The following is a 12,565-nucleotide window of genomic DNA, read 5'->3' on the forward strand; positions in this document are numbered from 1 at the left end:
AGATGGATGCCAACTGCTATTCAGGCCCCTCCCCATTACCTTTGCAACCCCTGTTTTGTGCAGACCCAGACACCTTCTTTGATGTGTGGATGCCTGGCCCTGGTTTCATAATGGTTTACATTCAACCAGCCCAGCCAGACTAGTTTGCTTAGGCTAAACCCAGGAATTTCCATGTGTGGCACTTTTCAGGGGAATTGCTGCAGCGGTTATCTTCCCTTCAATATGCCCAATATTCATTTATTGCTAACATTCACTAACAAATTCTAGTATCCCAGAAATAGCAATATATACAAGTCAGTTAATATTGGGAAAGGTGGTAAGACCTTAGCACAGTAATAGGGAACCTGTGGACCTCCAGATGCTACTGGACTTTAGTGTCCGTCATCCCTGACTGTTGGCCATGCTGTCTGGGGCTGATGGGAGCTGGAGTCTAGTAATGTGTGGCGGGAGGGCAGCACAGGTTCTCCATCTCCATCTTAGCAGAGAGGAATTATTATTTTGTCAGAGATAAACCATTAGCTCAGTATATAACAATGGGTTTCTATTTGATTGATTATTGCTATTTTTCAAGCTTTTTCACTAGAATTCTTTTGGACCACACACATTTTTTTAAGCTCTTTTTTATTTGTAGGCCACCTTGAGTCCCTGTCAGGGAATAAACTGGTATATAAATTAACAACAGCAGCAGCAACAGCTATTCTTTTACGGAGCACTTCAGTTGCAACAACAACAACAACAACAATTATTTTAAGAAGCACTTCAATTACTTGCTAATTTTTCAGGCTGACTATTGTCCACTGTCACAGGTGGAAGCAATATGCCTCTGAATTTGAACTGAATTTATTACGGTCCCAGACCAGACACACATACCGTACTAAACAAATCAGAAACACAATAAAATTCAGTTTAAGTTAACAATAAATATAACAATAAACAAAACAGTTATGGCAGCAGTTAAAATATGGTTTAGGTCTTAATCTTACAATATTATCTATAGTTTACTTCTAAGACCTTATTGTATAATGTCTCTGAATCGTAAGTGCTGGGAATCGCTAGGGAAAATAGTGTTCTGGCTGCAGGCTTCCCAGAGGCGTCTGGTTGGCCACTATGAGAACAGGATAGTGCACTAGATGGGTCACTGGTACCATACCACAAACTCTTCCAATGTTCACATGTTGCAACATGAACACATGCATTCCAAAACAGAAATAGAGCCTATGTACTTGCACTTTGTTCTTTTGAACTGCTAGGTTGGCAGGAGCAGGGACTGAGCAATGGGATTCGAACCACCGAAAGACTTTTATCAGGTGCTAAAAACATTCAAGGATATACACCTGACATCCATAGGCAGGGAGTTCCAGAAACTAGAGCCCCATTTGCACTACAGATTTCAAGGAGTATAATAGTGCTTTAAAAGCCAAATAATCCTGGGAGCTGTAGTTTCTTAAGGGTGCTGAGTGATGTTAGGAGACCTCCCTATTCCCCTCCCAGAGCTACAATTCCCCAAGTTCCATGGGAGGAGTGCTTGGCTGTTAAACCACTCTGGATATTGTTGCTCTGGGAGGGAAAAGGGGGTTTCCTAACAAAACACAGCTCTATTAACAATTTACATTTTCCAGGATTCTGTTTGAAGTGGTGTGAAACTCAATGAAATGTATAGTGCAAACGAGGCCTTAAAAGATCCCATTCCTTGCAGCCACGGAATGAACATTATGTGGCAATTCTAAAAGTGCCAGTTCCACTGACTGCAGCTATCAAGTGGGCACATATGGGTTAGTTTATTTGAATTAAAATAGAAACTTTAGAAGCTTGTTGCAAGTTGATTTTCTAAATAATTCCATTACCCTAACCTAACAGAAATAAAAGGTTAAATGCTGAGACCCCAAGATAAAAACAATAAGGTAAAGTGGCTGAGGAGGGTTTCGCCCTTTCAGATATAGGTAGGAGAGATCACCCCACTCATCCCTGAATTTCATCCTGCCAGCCTGCCTGCATGTGATGCTGAATTAAGGCTGTGTACACATCATTCATTTAAAGCACACACACACCCAAGAAACTTGGGAACAGTAGTTTAAGGGTGCTGGGGGTTCTAGGTCTGTGAAGGATAAACAACAGTTCCCAGGGGTTTTGGGAGATGAAAATGTGCTTTCAATGTACCGTTTGGCGGCTGCATCTTAAAAAATAATTTCTGCAATTTGCAGGGGAGAAGGGAGAAAAACAAAGTCACTCTAACTTACCCAGGTGAAGAGTGATATTGACTGAGTTGGGGTGCTGAACCTCAAAGGCCATGGACTGGCTCTGCCACCACGTGGGCTCTTCCTGGCTATGAAAGTCTGTCAGGTAGGTGGCGTTGTGGTGGAGCACATCGCTGCCGGCATCACAGCGGTGGCAGAGTGTGGTGGAGTCTCGTGTTCCCATCTGGAGACAGTAATCCTCTGGTGGGAAGCCACATGTGTTGGACACCTGCGCAAGCCTCCCAAATGCGGCATTCTCAAAGATGGGCATACAGCGCTGTGCCCGTCCATGGGCATCATAGCATGAATCCATGGCCCCCATGGTCAGATGCAGGCCCAGCCAAACCAAAGCCAGACACCAGATAACCCCAGCCATGATCAGTCTCAAAGAAGCCACTGAAATGTCTTTACACAATCCCAGGCTCTAAAGAGCCGCTCACAATTCCCTCCTTCTCCTCCTCTGACTGAGCAGAGAGAATCCCACAGATCTTCTCTCTCCCAGTTCCATCTTGTGGACGGAGATGGAAACGTCACACTCCACATCCAAAGGTTATTTTGTAGGGCTGGGTGAAAATGGCCTCCCAAAATTCTCGGGATCAAAGAAAGAGAGAAGGGGACTGGATGTTTGTTTGTTTGTTTGTTTGTTTGTTTGTTTTGGAGGGAGGACACTTAGAGAAAAGGCCCCTAAAGAACCAAAATCTTTTATTGTGCTCAGATAAATCCCTTCATTGAGGCAGCACATCTTATGGTACTAGCAACTTTCCAAGGCCACATTCACACCATAAATTTAAAGTGCTATTGTTATAAGAATTTAAAGTTCATATTATTAAAAAATGTTCACAACTGTATATATAAACTACATGTCTGAAACCCCACAGATTAGGTCCTGAACAAATTGACCTCAAAAATTTCTCTGCCAGGTCAAAGGAAGGGAGCTGGGCATGTTTAGCCTGGAGAAGAGGAGGTTAAGGGGTGATATGATAGCCATGTTCAAATATATAAAAGGATGTCACATAGAGGAGGGAGAAAGGTTGTTTTCTGCTGCTCCGGAGAAGCGGACACAGAGCAATGGATCCAAACTACAAGAAAGAAGATTCCACCTAAACATTAGGAAGAACTTCCTGACAGTAAGAGCTGTTCGGCAGTGGAATTTGCTGCCAAGCAGCGTGGTGGAGTCTCCTACTTTGGAGGTCTTTAAGCAGAGGCTTGACAACCATATGTCAGGAGTGCTCTGATGGTGTTTCCTGCTTGGCAGGGGGTTGGACTCGATGGCCCTTGTGGTCTCTTCCAACTCTATGATTCTATGATTCTATGATTCTATGATTCTAAAGTGGGAAACCTCCCCATTGTCTCTTTCCTCACAAATCCTGTCTTCAGGGCACATTCAAGATATGAACAGGGTGTGAGCCTGTGACCTGTGACCTAGATTCAGGAATTAAGTAGTTATAATAACAAAAGAGAGGCCAAAATCCAGATAATGCAATCAGGCAACTTGCCAGACAGGAGATAAACAACGCACTCAGATTTCTGCTGTAGACTGCCTGTTCTGTGATGTAGGTATGATGCATCTTGTTATGTATTGAAGTTTTCACCCTGGCCACCAGGGGTATTGTGTATATGGTTTTCACTCAGGTCCACGTCAGTTAATTTAGGCGGGAAACCCTGGGTTGTGGTTGTTACAATGTTGACAGTCGACTGCCTATAAAAGCAGGCCGGCTGAACGGTTTGCTGTTCAGTTCAGTTCCAGCTTACTTATAAGGAACTACTTGGAGAAATCTCTGTGTCATCTGCTATGTCCACCCACTATTTAATATATCTGGGGGGTGGTCTTGGGCTACACCTCTTCTGTGATGTATGTATGATGTTTCTGGGGGTGGTCTTGGACTCCAGGCCGGGCAATTTAAAATGTCTATATAAGGGTGGACATACCTTGGTTCTGGGTCCTCCTCCTCCTTCTCCTGGGTGTGAAAGGGGCACCCTGTTGCAACAGTTAATAAAGATCAGGCTTACTAGCTGCTTTGCTTCTCAATATTCTCTAGTTGGTTTCTGTTATTTTCTCCTACCGATAGAGAACCTACAACAGGACTCTATATGGGCTCTTGGGTACCCCATAAGGGGAAAGGAGCAGTTTTATTACTTATAACAGCTATGATAGCAATTTAAACAGTCATGGCTTTGCCTAAAGAATTCTGAGAGCTGTAGTTTGCTACAGGTGCTGAGAGTCATTAGGAGGCCGCTATTCCTCTCACAGAGCTACAATTCTCAGAGTTCCCTGGGAAGAAGGATTGATTGTTTATACCACTCTGAGACTGTAACTCTTGGAGGGCAATTAAGGCTCGCCTAACAACTCACAGCACATGTAAAAAAAACTAGAGCTCCCAGAATTATTTTGGGGAAGACATGACTGCTTAATGTAATAATAAACAACATAATAAAAACAAGGAAAAACCCAAAGCAAACCTATAAGCCCCACTCCCACAAGCATATTTAAAGGGACATAGAATGTTAATCCACCAAGGCCCCTTGAGATTAATCTACTGTAACAGTGGAGTCAAGATCCTGGTGAATGCAAGCAATTTTATCCTCAAAATGCCTTGCAAACAAGTCACAGCAAGCTGCCATTGGTTCTGCCACCTCCTTCGGGCCAGACTGTAGCAGGCTCCATACTACCTGGAAAAGCTCTGCTGGACAGCACAATGAGGATGCAAAGGAGGCAGCAGAGTAAAGCTTCTTTGCTGTCTTCACTGCCACTAGGTAGCCTCAATGATGAGCCCTCACCAGTATTCAATTGCATACAACCAGAGTTTCCCCCCACTTGTGCTCAAGCCGTCTTCCAGCCTGTTTTCTCATTCTAAGCTCTAGAGTATAGCAGGGAGCCGGTCGCCTCTGCATGGATGTTGAAGTCCCTCAAAACCAGCATTCTGGGATTCCTCAGCACAGCCCCTGAGACCATCTCTGTCAGCTCAGGCAGGAGAGTGCTAGGCAGCAGGTAGGTGGATGATTGATTGGTGAGTGCCTATTTTGTCAGGGAGATAAAAGAGCCAGGTTTTGCTGAAGAATGCTGAAGAAGTGGGGGGTTTCCTCTACCCTTCCTCAAAGAGAACATCCCTGTAGAACACCCATTGGTGTGCGGGCCTGTTATAGAAAGAAATAGGGTTGAGTTTTGCTGCCCAACTCCCCAAGGAACTGAGTCCCCCAAGTCCGTGATCCGTTAAAGATGAATGGATGGAGGAGGTAAGATCCATAGAAAGCAAGGCAGATCTTTATTTTCTGTTGCAACAGTTTCCTACCTACCCTCCTTCCATGGAGGTAGGAAAGACTCAGAACAATGGTGCGCAAGCCCCTATAAAGACTTTTGAAATTGCCCACCCTGTAGCCCAAGACCACCCCCCAAAACATCATACATGCATCACAGAAGGTGACGGTCTCCAGCAGAAATTTGAGAGAGAGTGTTGCCTCTCTCCTGTCAGGATACTTGATAATGCCTTACTTGATTGCATTTTCTGCGTAGCCTGGTCATTCCTTTGAAATGGTAAATGCTTTAGTTATGTCCTTTTTTCTAAATAAATGATTAGGGGTACTCTCATTTTGAATCAGGAAAATCACCATTTTATAGTTCAAATCGGGGGAAATAAATACAGTAAATAGACAAAAGTACAGGCAGATGAATGTGATGGACTATATGGAACTGGCGGAAATGACTGGCAGAATCCGAGACCAGGGAGAAGAGTCGGTGGAAGAAGATTGGAAGAAATTTAAAGACTATTTACAGAAATATCGCAAAATTAATGAATGTTAGAATGATGTCAGAATGAAGCTAAGTGGTTTTAGCAGTAATGTTATAAAGGTGTATGTAAAAATGGATTGTTAACAGGTGAAAATTCAAAGTTATAATATATTAAGTTAAAGGATTAAGACAAAAACAAAGAGGGAAAGGAATTGCTGAATTAACTAACAGAACTGGAATACAAAAAAGGGAGGTGTGAGGAGGTCAGGGAAGTAAGGAAATGAAATGTAAGGCATGGAAAGATTGATGTGTTGTTGTTTTTTAAGTGTTTTTTAAAAATATTTTTATTACATTTTTCAGATACAAAGTCAGAGATATACACAGAATATAAGAAATATAAAAAGAAATAAGAAAAAAGAAGAAAGGAAAAGGAAGAAATCCAACTTTGCAAAGCATTTATATACAGCCCACTGGACTTCCCCACATCTCCCTCACCCTGCATTCTTTACAATAAAAATATCAGCAAATTATTACCTTGTTTCATGCCTTACTTTATACCTTTCAAACATTGTATCTCCGGATTTAAAGTACTTTTTGTCAATTACTTATACCTTAAATTTAAACATATTATTACTTTAAATTTCAACCTTTTCTTACTCATAACTTAGTTTCCTGTTTCGCCAAATCTATTTGCTGAAGCTAAAATTCCAACTTATAATGTTTTTGTAAATAGTCCTTAAATTTTTTCCAGTCCTCTTCCATTATTTCTTCTCCCAAGTCTCGGATTCTGCCAGTCATTTCAGCCAGTTCCATGTAGTCCATCAATTGCATCTGCCACTCTTCCAGTGTGGGCAAATCTTGTGTCTTCCAATGTTTTGCGATAAGTATCTTGCTGCTGTAGTTGCATACATAAAAAAGGTTCTATCCTTCTTTAACACTTTCTGGCCAACAATGCCCAAGAGGAAGGCCTCTGGTTTCTTGGGAAAGGTATACTTAAATACCTTTTTTAACTCATTATAGATCATTTCCCAGAAGGCCTTCACTCTTGGACAGGTCCACCAGAGATGAAAGAATGTCCCTTCAGCCTCCTTACATTTCCAACATTTATTATCAGACAGGTGATATATTTTTGCAAGCTTGACTGGGGTCATGTACCACCTATATATCATTTTCATAATATTTTCCTTCAGGGCATTACATGCCGTGAATTTCATTCCGGTGGTCCATAACCTTTCCCAGTCCTCAAACATAATGTTGTGTCCAATGTCCTGAGCCCATTTTATCATGGCTGATTTGACTGTCTCATCCTGAGTGTTCCATTTAAGCAGCAAATTATACATTCTCGAAAGTACCTTAGTCTTTGGTTCAAGCAGTTCTGTCTCTAATTTCGATTTTTCCACCTGGAATCCTATTTTTTTATCCAGTTTGAAAACCTCTTGAATTTGGGCATAATGTAACCAATCTCGCACCTTATTCTTTAATTTCTCTAGGCTCTGCAGCTTAAGTGTTTTTTTTTAAATCTTTTTTCTGTATTTTGTATTTTTATCCTTTTTATTTCTTCCCCCTTTTTATTTACGTAATCTTTTCTTTGAAACTTTAATAAATATCATTTTTTTTAAAAAAAGTACAAAGAACATGCATTACCTCATATTACACAACATCCTTTAGTTTTACAGAGTCCTCAATAACTTTACACTTCTTTGCTGGCTGTGATGATGAAAAATAGTAATTTTCCTACTCATATTGAAATACTACCCCTCAGTTTTAAAATTTTAAGTTTCTTCTCCCGTTAGATTCATGCATAAATATTAAGGGGAACAATGCCCATTGTTAAGCAAAGTAGCTAAAGTAATGGTGTCATGTCCTCCATTGTGACACGTCCCTCTGCTGAGTGACTTTGGGATGAGGACTTTGGGAAGAGCAACTATTTGAGGATAGTTCAGGCAAGAAGAGGTAGTTTGTGAGTAAGCAAAAATGTTTTCTAACGCAAAGAAGAGACACTCTTCATCTAAAGTGTAAGTAGGGTTCTTAATTCTTTCTGCATTCTGCTTCTTTTGCTATCCCTCAAGATTTAGAAACATAGGGAACCTTGTCATGGTTAGATTAATTTTTAAAGATTGTCCTCAAGGCCACCTTAGATGCTTTGAGGGAAATGGCTTGCCTTCTCCTTTGTGGGCATCATCACAAGAAGGGCATCTCCCAGTTTTGGAGGGACTTTGGACAAGATGCCTTCCTCAGTGGGTTCAACTATATGCTGCACTCTCCATTAGAGGTTTCTGAAAGCAAGTTCAGCTGCCAGGTGCCCCAAATTCAGTCCAGAGATCGAGAGTATCAAGGAAGCAACTAGAATCCATTTCCTGACTATTTCCCCTCTTCTTCCCTAGGTTTCATGGTCTGTGCAGGCTGCACGGGCTGCTGGCCGCCTGCTGTCATGCCCGTAAACTTCATCCCCTGGCCTGGGAGGAGAAGGTGAAATCAATTTATGTTCGACCAGGTGACCAGGGGATGGATGCCACCAATGCTGATATGGATGCTGAGTGTTGATCTTTGTTCACGAGGAACAGTGATACCAGAGAGAATCTGGTTCACTTGCAGGCAGGGAGTTGGGGAAGAGAAGCAGCACTTGACTCCAATACATCTCCATGCCTCTGTCCCACCCTTCCTTCAGCCAGCCTGCCAAGGTGGTCCTGACCTTCAGCCCCTCTACGGAGGTCTTATTATTTGCTCCTCCTTGTTCCTATAACACCTTGTCCAAAACCCTCTGTGTAAAATAACAACTTTTTCCCCAGTGTGACATCACACACACGTTGCCCTGGCAACTTGATGCTCAGTTACCCTTTTGACTTGTAGATGGTTTTTGTGATGCGTTAGTAGCAGGGCCATCATCTCCCTCTGTCACTGGCGGAGGAAGGGGGTTGCAGGGGGTGCGGTTTGCCCCAGGTGTCATCCCTGAGGGAGGTGACATTGCCACCCCACCCCCGTGGGACGCTTGCCCCACCCCCAGGTGCACAGCAGCTAGCTCCGCCTCTGGCCAGTCCCACCAGCTAAAAAAAGGAACAGGAAAAACAGTGGTGATAGGAACAGTCTGTCCTAATGGAAGAACAACTAGCAAAAGCAATTTGCATAAACAATTACCTTAAATATGCACCTTAAATATGGCACTTTCACTCATGACTAAAATCAGATTAGCAATATGTTTATGGAGTTTTTTAAATATGTTTATAGAGTTTTATATAACCAAAATAACCCTTTACCTAAAATAATAATAATAATAATAGTGAAAAGATGTGGTATCAAACCTTTAACAAAGAAAGCGCCACAAAAGATAACATTCTGCAGAAGAATTGATCAAGCTGTTAACAAACTGAAGTACTGTATAATAAGAGCCATTGACCCGATGGGCTTGACAACTCATTTTTTAAGAAATACAGAGACCTACTCACACTTTATATTTGTCAACTTTATTTATCCATCTGGCAAGAGGAATCAGTCACTGATACATAGTTGATCCAGAATAGCTGTCCTACTAAGGCCAGGCAGAGATAAAGCACAGGTGTGCTCATACAGGCCAATTACCAGATTATATTCTTCTCCATTTTAGTTGCACATTAAAAAGTAGTAATTAGAAATATAATCCATATAGCCGAAATATACGCCTAGGGTTGCCCAAAGAGGGCCAGATTTGATGGAGTAAACATGTGTGAGGGCCGACCAGTTGCAGTTTTGCAGTTGTTGAGCTTTTTTATGATTTTACCCCCAAGTTGTTGAGCATTTTTAGAATTGAGGTTGTTGAGCTTTTAGGATTTTACCCCAGGAGATAGACTGCCACAGGGGCAGGATTAAACCAGATGACCGTTTGTTGAATGTGATTCACAGTGCCTCACCAAACCATTCTTCTCGGCTTTATGTTCATAGAATCATAGAATCATAGAGTTGGAAGAGACCACAAGGGCCATCGAGTCCAACCCCCTGCCAAGCAGGAAACACCATCAGAGCACTCCTGACATATGGTTGTCAAGCCTCTGCTTAAAGACCTCCAAAGGAGACTCCACCACGCTGCTTGGCAGCAAATTCCACTGTCGAACAGCTCTTACTGTCAGGAAGTTCTTCCTAATGTTTAGGTGGAATCTTCTTTCTTGTAGTTTGGATCCATTGCTCCGTGTCCGCTTCTCTGGAGCAGCAGAAAACAACCTTTCTCCCTCCTCTATGTGACAGCCTTTTATATATTTGAACATGGCTGTCATATCACCCCTTAACCTCCTCTTCTCCAGGCTAAACATGCGCAGCTCCCTTAGCCGTTCCTCATAAGGCATCGTTTCCAGGCCTTTGACCATTTTGGTTGCCCTCCTCTGGACACGTTCCAGTTTGTCAGTGTCCTTCTTGAACTGTGGTGCCCAGAACTGGACACAGTACTCCAGGTGAGGTCTGACCAGAGCGGAATACAGTGGCACTATTACTTCCCTTGATCTAGATGCTATACTCCTATTGATGCAGCCCAGAATTGCATTGGCTTTTTTAGCTGCCGCGTCACACTGTTGGCTCATGTCAAGTTTGTGGCCAACCAAGACTCCTACATCCTTTTCACATGTACTGCTCTCAAGCCAGGTGTCCCCCATCTTGTATTTGTGCCTCTCATTTTTTTTGCCCAACTGCAATACTTTACATTTCTCCCTGTTAAAGTTCATCTTGTTTGTTTTTGCCCAGTTCTCTAATCTGTCAAGGTCGTTTTGAAGTGTGATCCTGTCCTCTGGGATGTTAGCCACCCCTCCCAGTTTGGTGTCATCTGCAAATTTGATCAGGATGCCCTTGAGTCCATCATCCAAGTCGTTGATAAAGATGTTGAATAAGACCTGGCCCAAGACAGAACCCTGTGGCACCCCACTAGTCACTCTTCTCCAGGATGAAAAGGAACCATTGATGAGCACCCTTTGGTTTGATCATCTACCTTCTTATTTAAAATTGCAAATTGTTGAAGCATTTCATTTAGAAGAGTATCAGATCCCCCTGCAGCCATATCCTCTGTTGTTGTCTGTTCAGCTTCCTTTAATACAGCTGTTGTTGGCAATTCAGCTCCCTTTAATACAGCTGGCACTGATGATCTACGTGCTTGTGTAGTCAAAGTTGTTTGCACAAGTTGACCTTTCCCTGCTTTCGCTTTTGCAGATCTTGTTTTCGGAGGGCCACTCATTCCACACCTGTCTATGAGTCAAGGTCAAATAGTCTATTGTCCCATGTGAAAGACAGTTCCTCAGTGTAGATAACAAAACAGCAGAGAGTCAAAACAAAGTTAGTTCCCAGGAATTTGTAAATCCCAAACTCCACTAGAGGGAGTGTTGTTACAGTTCAGGAGAGAAGGAGAAAAGTTTAGCCGCCATTAAAGTCCCTGCAGCTAAATAGCTTAACAATGGTCTTTAAAACTTTTTCCACCTGCAGAGCCTTTCCCAAGTTACCATTTAGTTGCTTCTAAGGGGTGCAAGTTACAGTTACTTAATTGTATCTTCCAATAGTGCCTGATGTAACAATGTAACAGTTTCAAGTATATACTGTATCCGCAAAGACAGCTCACTTCCCCTCTGTCAGCCCGAGGTTTGGTTTCTTAAGTTTACAAAGTCCACAGAGGGAGGAAGGTTCTCAATTTAAATCGTCCCAAAAGTATAAGAAAATAGAAAAAAGACTTGCCTTTCCTTTCAATTACCAACTCCTCCAACGCACGATGTTTTAAAAGAGTTTTAAAATCCCTTTCCACTGCTTACCAGCTTGTCAGTTCTTTGCCTTTGATCTGTAAGCCTTGCCGGGAGACGGACTTCCTTTTTTTGTCTCCCGCTTTCAGCCGAATTCATAAATTTGTAATCCAATGTAAAACAACTCTTACTCACGAGTAGATGGTTTGTAATCCAATATTTAAGGAAGAAAGGTCAGCGCTCATCAGCAACAGCCGCGCGGCTTCGCTCCCGCAGAAAGAGCGATGAACTCACAGCACCGCTTCCCCTCTGTGCTTCCGGAGCCCCTTACGGGGTCCCTTCTTCGTTTTGGGGGTCGCTCCAGGTGCCCGCCGAGTCCCACGGCCACGAGCTCACTCTGCTCGTGGTTTATCTTAGTGGGTCGTCGCTTTGCCGCAGCGAACGACCCTTTTCTGCGGAGCCCCTCTTCACAGCGCGAAGAGGGCCTCCATTGCTTGTTTCGCGCCGCCTCCGGAAGTCTGATGAGCACCCTTTGGGTTCGGTCAGTCAGCCAGTTACAAATCCACTGAGTGGTAGCATAGTCAAGACCGCATTTTACCAGCTTCTTTACAAGAATATCATGGGGCACCTTGTCAAATGCCTTGCTGAAATCAAAGTAGGCTACATCCACTGCGTTCCCTTCATCTACCAGGCTTGTAATTCTGTCAAAAAACGAGATCAGGTTAGTCTGACATGACTTATTTTTCAGAAATCCATGCTGACTATTGGTGATCACAGCATTCCTTTCTAGGTGCTCACAGACTGTTTGCTTAATGATCTGCTCCAGAATCTTCCCTGGTATTGATGTCAGACTGACTGGGCGGTAATTATTTGGGTCCTCTCTTTTCCCCTTTTTGAAAATAGGGACAACATTTGCCCTCCTC

The 12,565-nt window shown here is 42.8% G+C and overlaps 1 protein-coding gene across 1 annotated transcript in view; it reads right to left on the reverse strand.

Moving 5' to 3' along the window:
* LAMC3 (laminin subunit gamma 3) overlaps positions 1-2,625 on the reverse strand; it is a 71,933-nt gene extending 69,308 nt beyond the window's left edge. The window contains exon 1 of the mRNA XM_082208093.1: positions 2,238-2,625. Within this exon, the coding sequence (XP_082064219.1) occupies positions 2,238-2,610 (373 nt within the window). The 5' untranslated portion in view covers positions 2,611-2,625. The remainder of the gene's footprint in view (positions 1-2,237) is intronic.
* Positions 2,626-12,565: the final 9,940 nt, after the last annotated feature.

Source organism: Podarcis vaucheri (genome assembly GCF_965113315.1).
Source record: "Podarcis vaucheri genome assembly, chromosome: Z".
Classification (NCBI taxonomy): Eukaryota; Metazoa; Chordata; class Lepidosauria; order Squamata; family Lacertidae; genus Podarcis; species Podarcis vaucheri.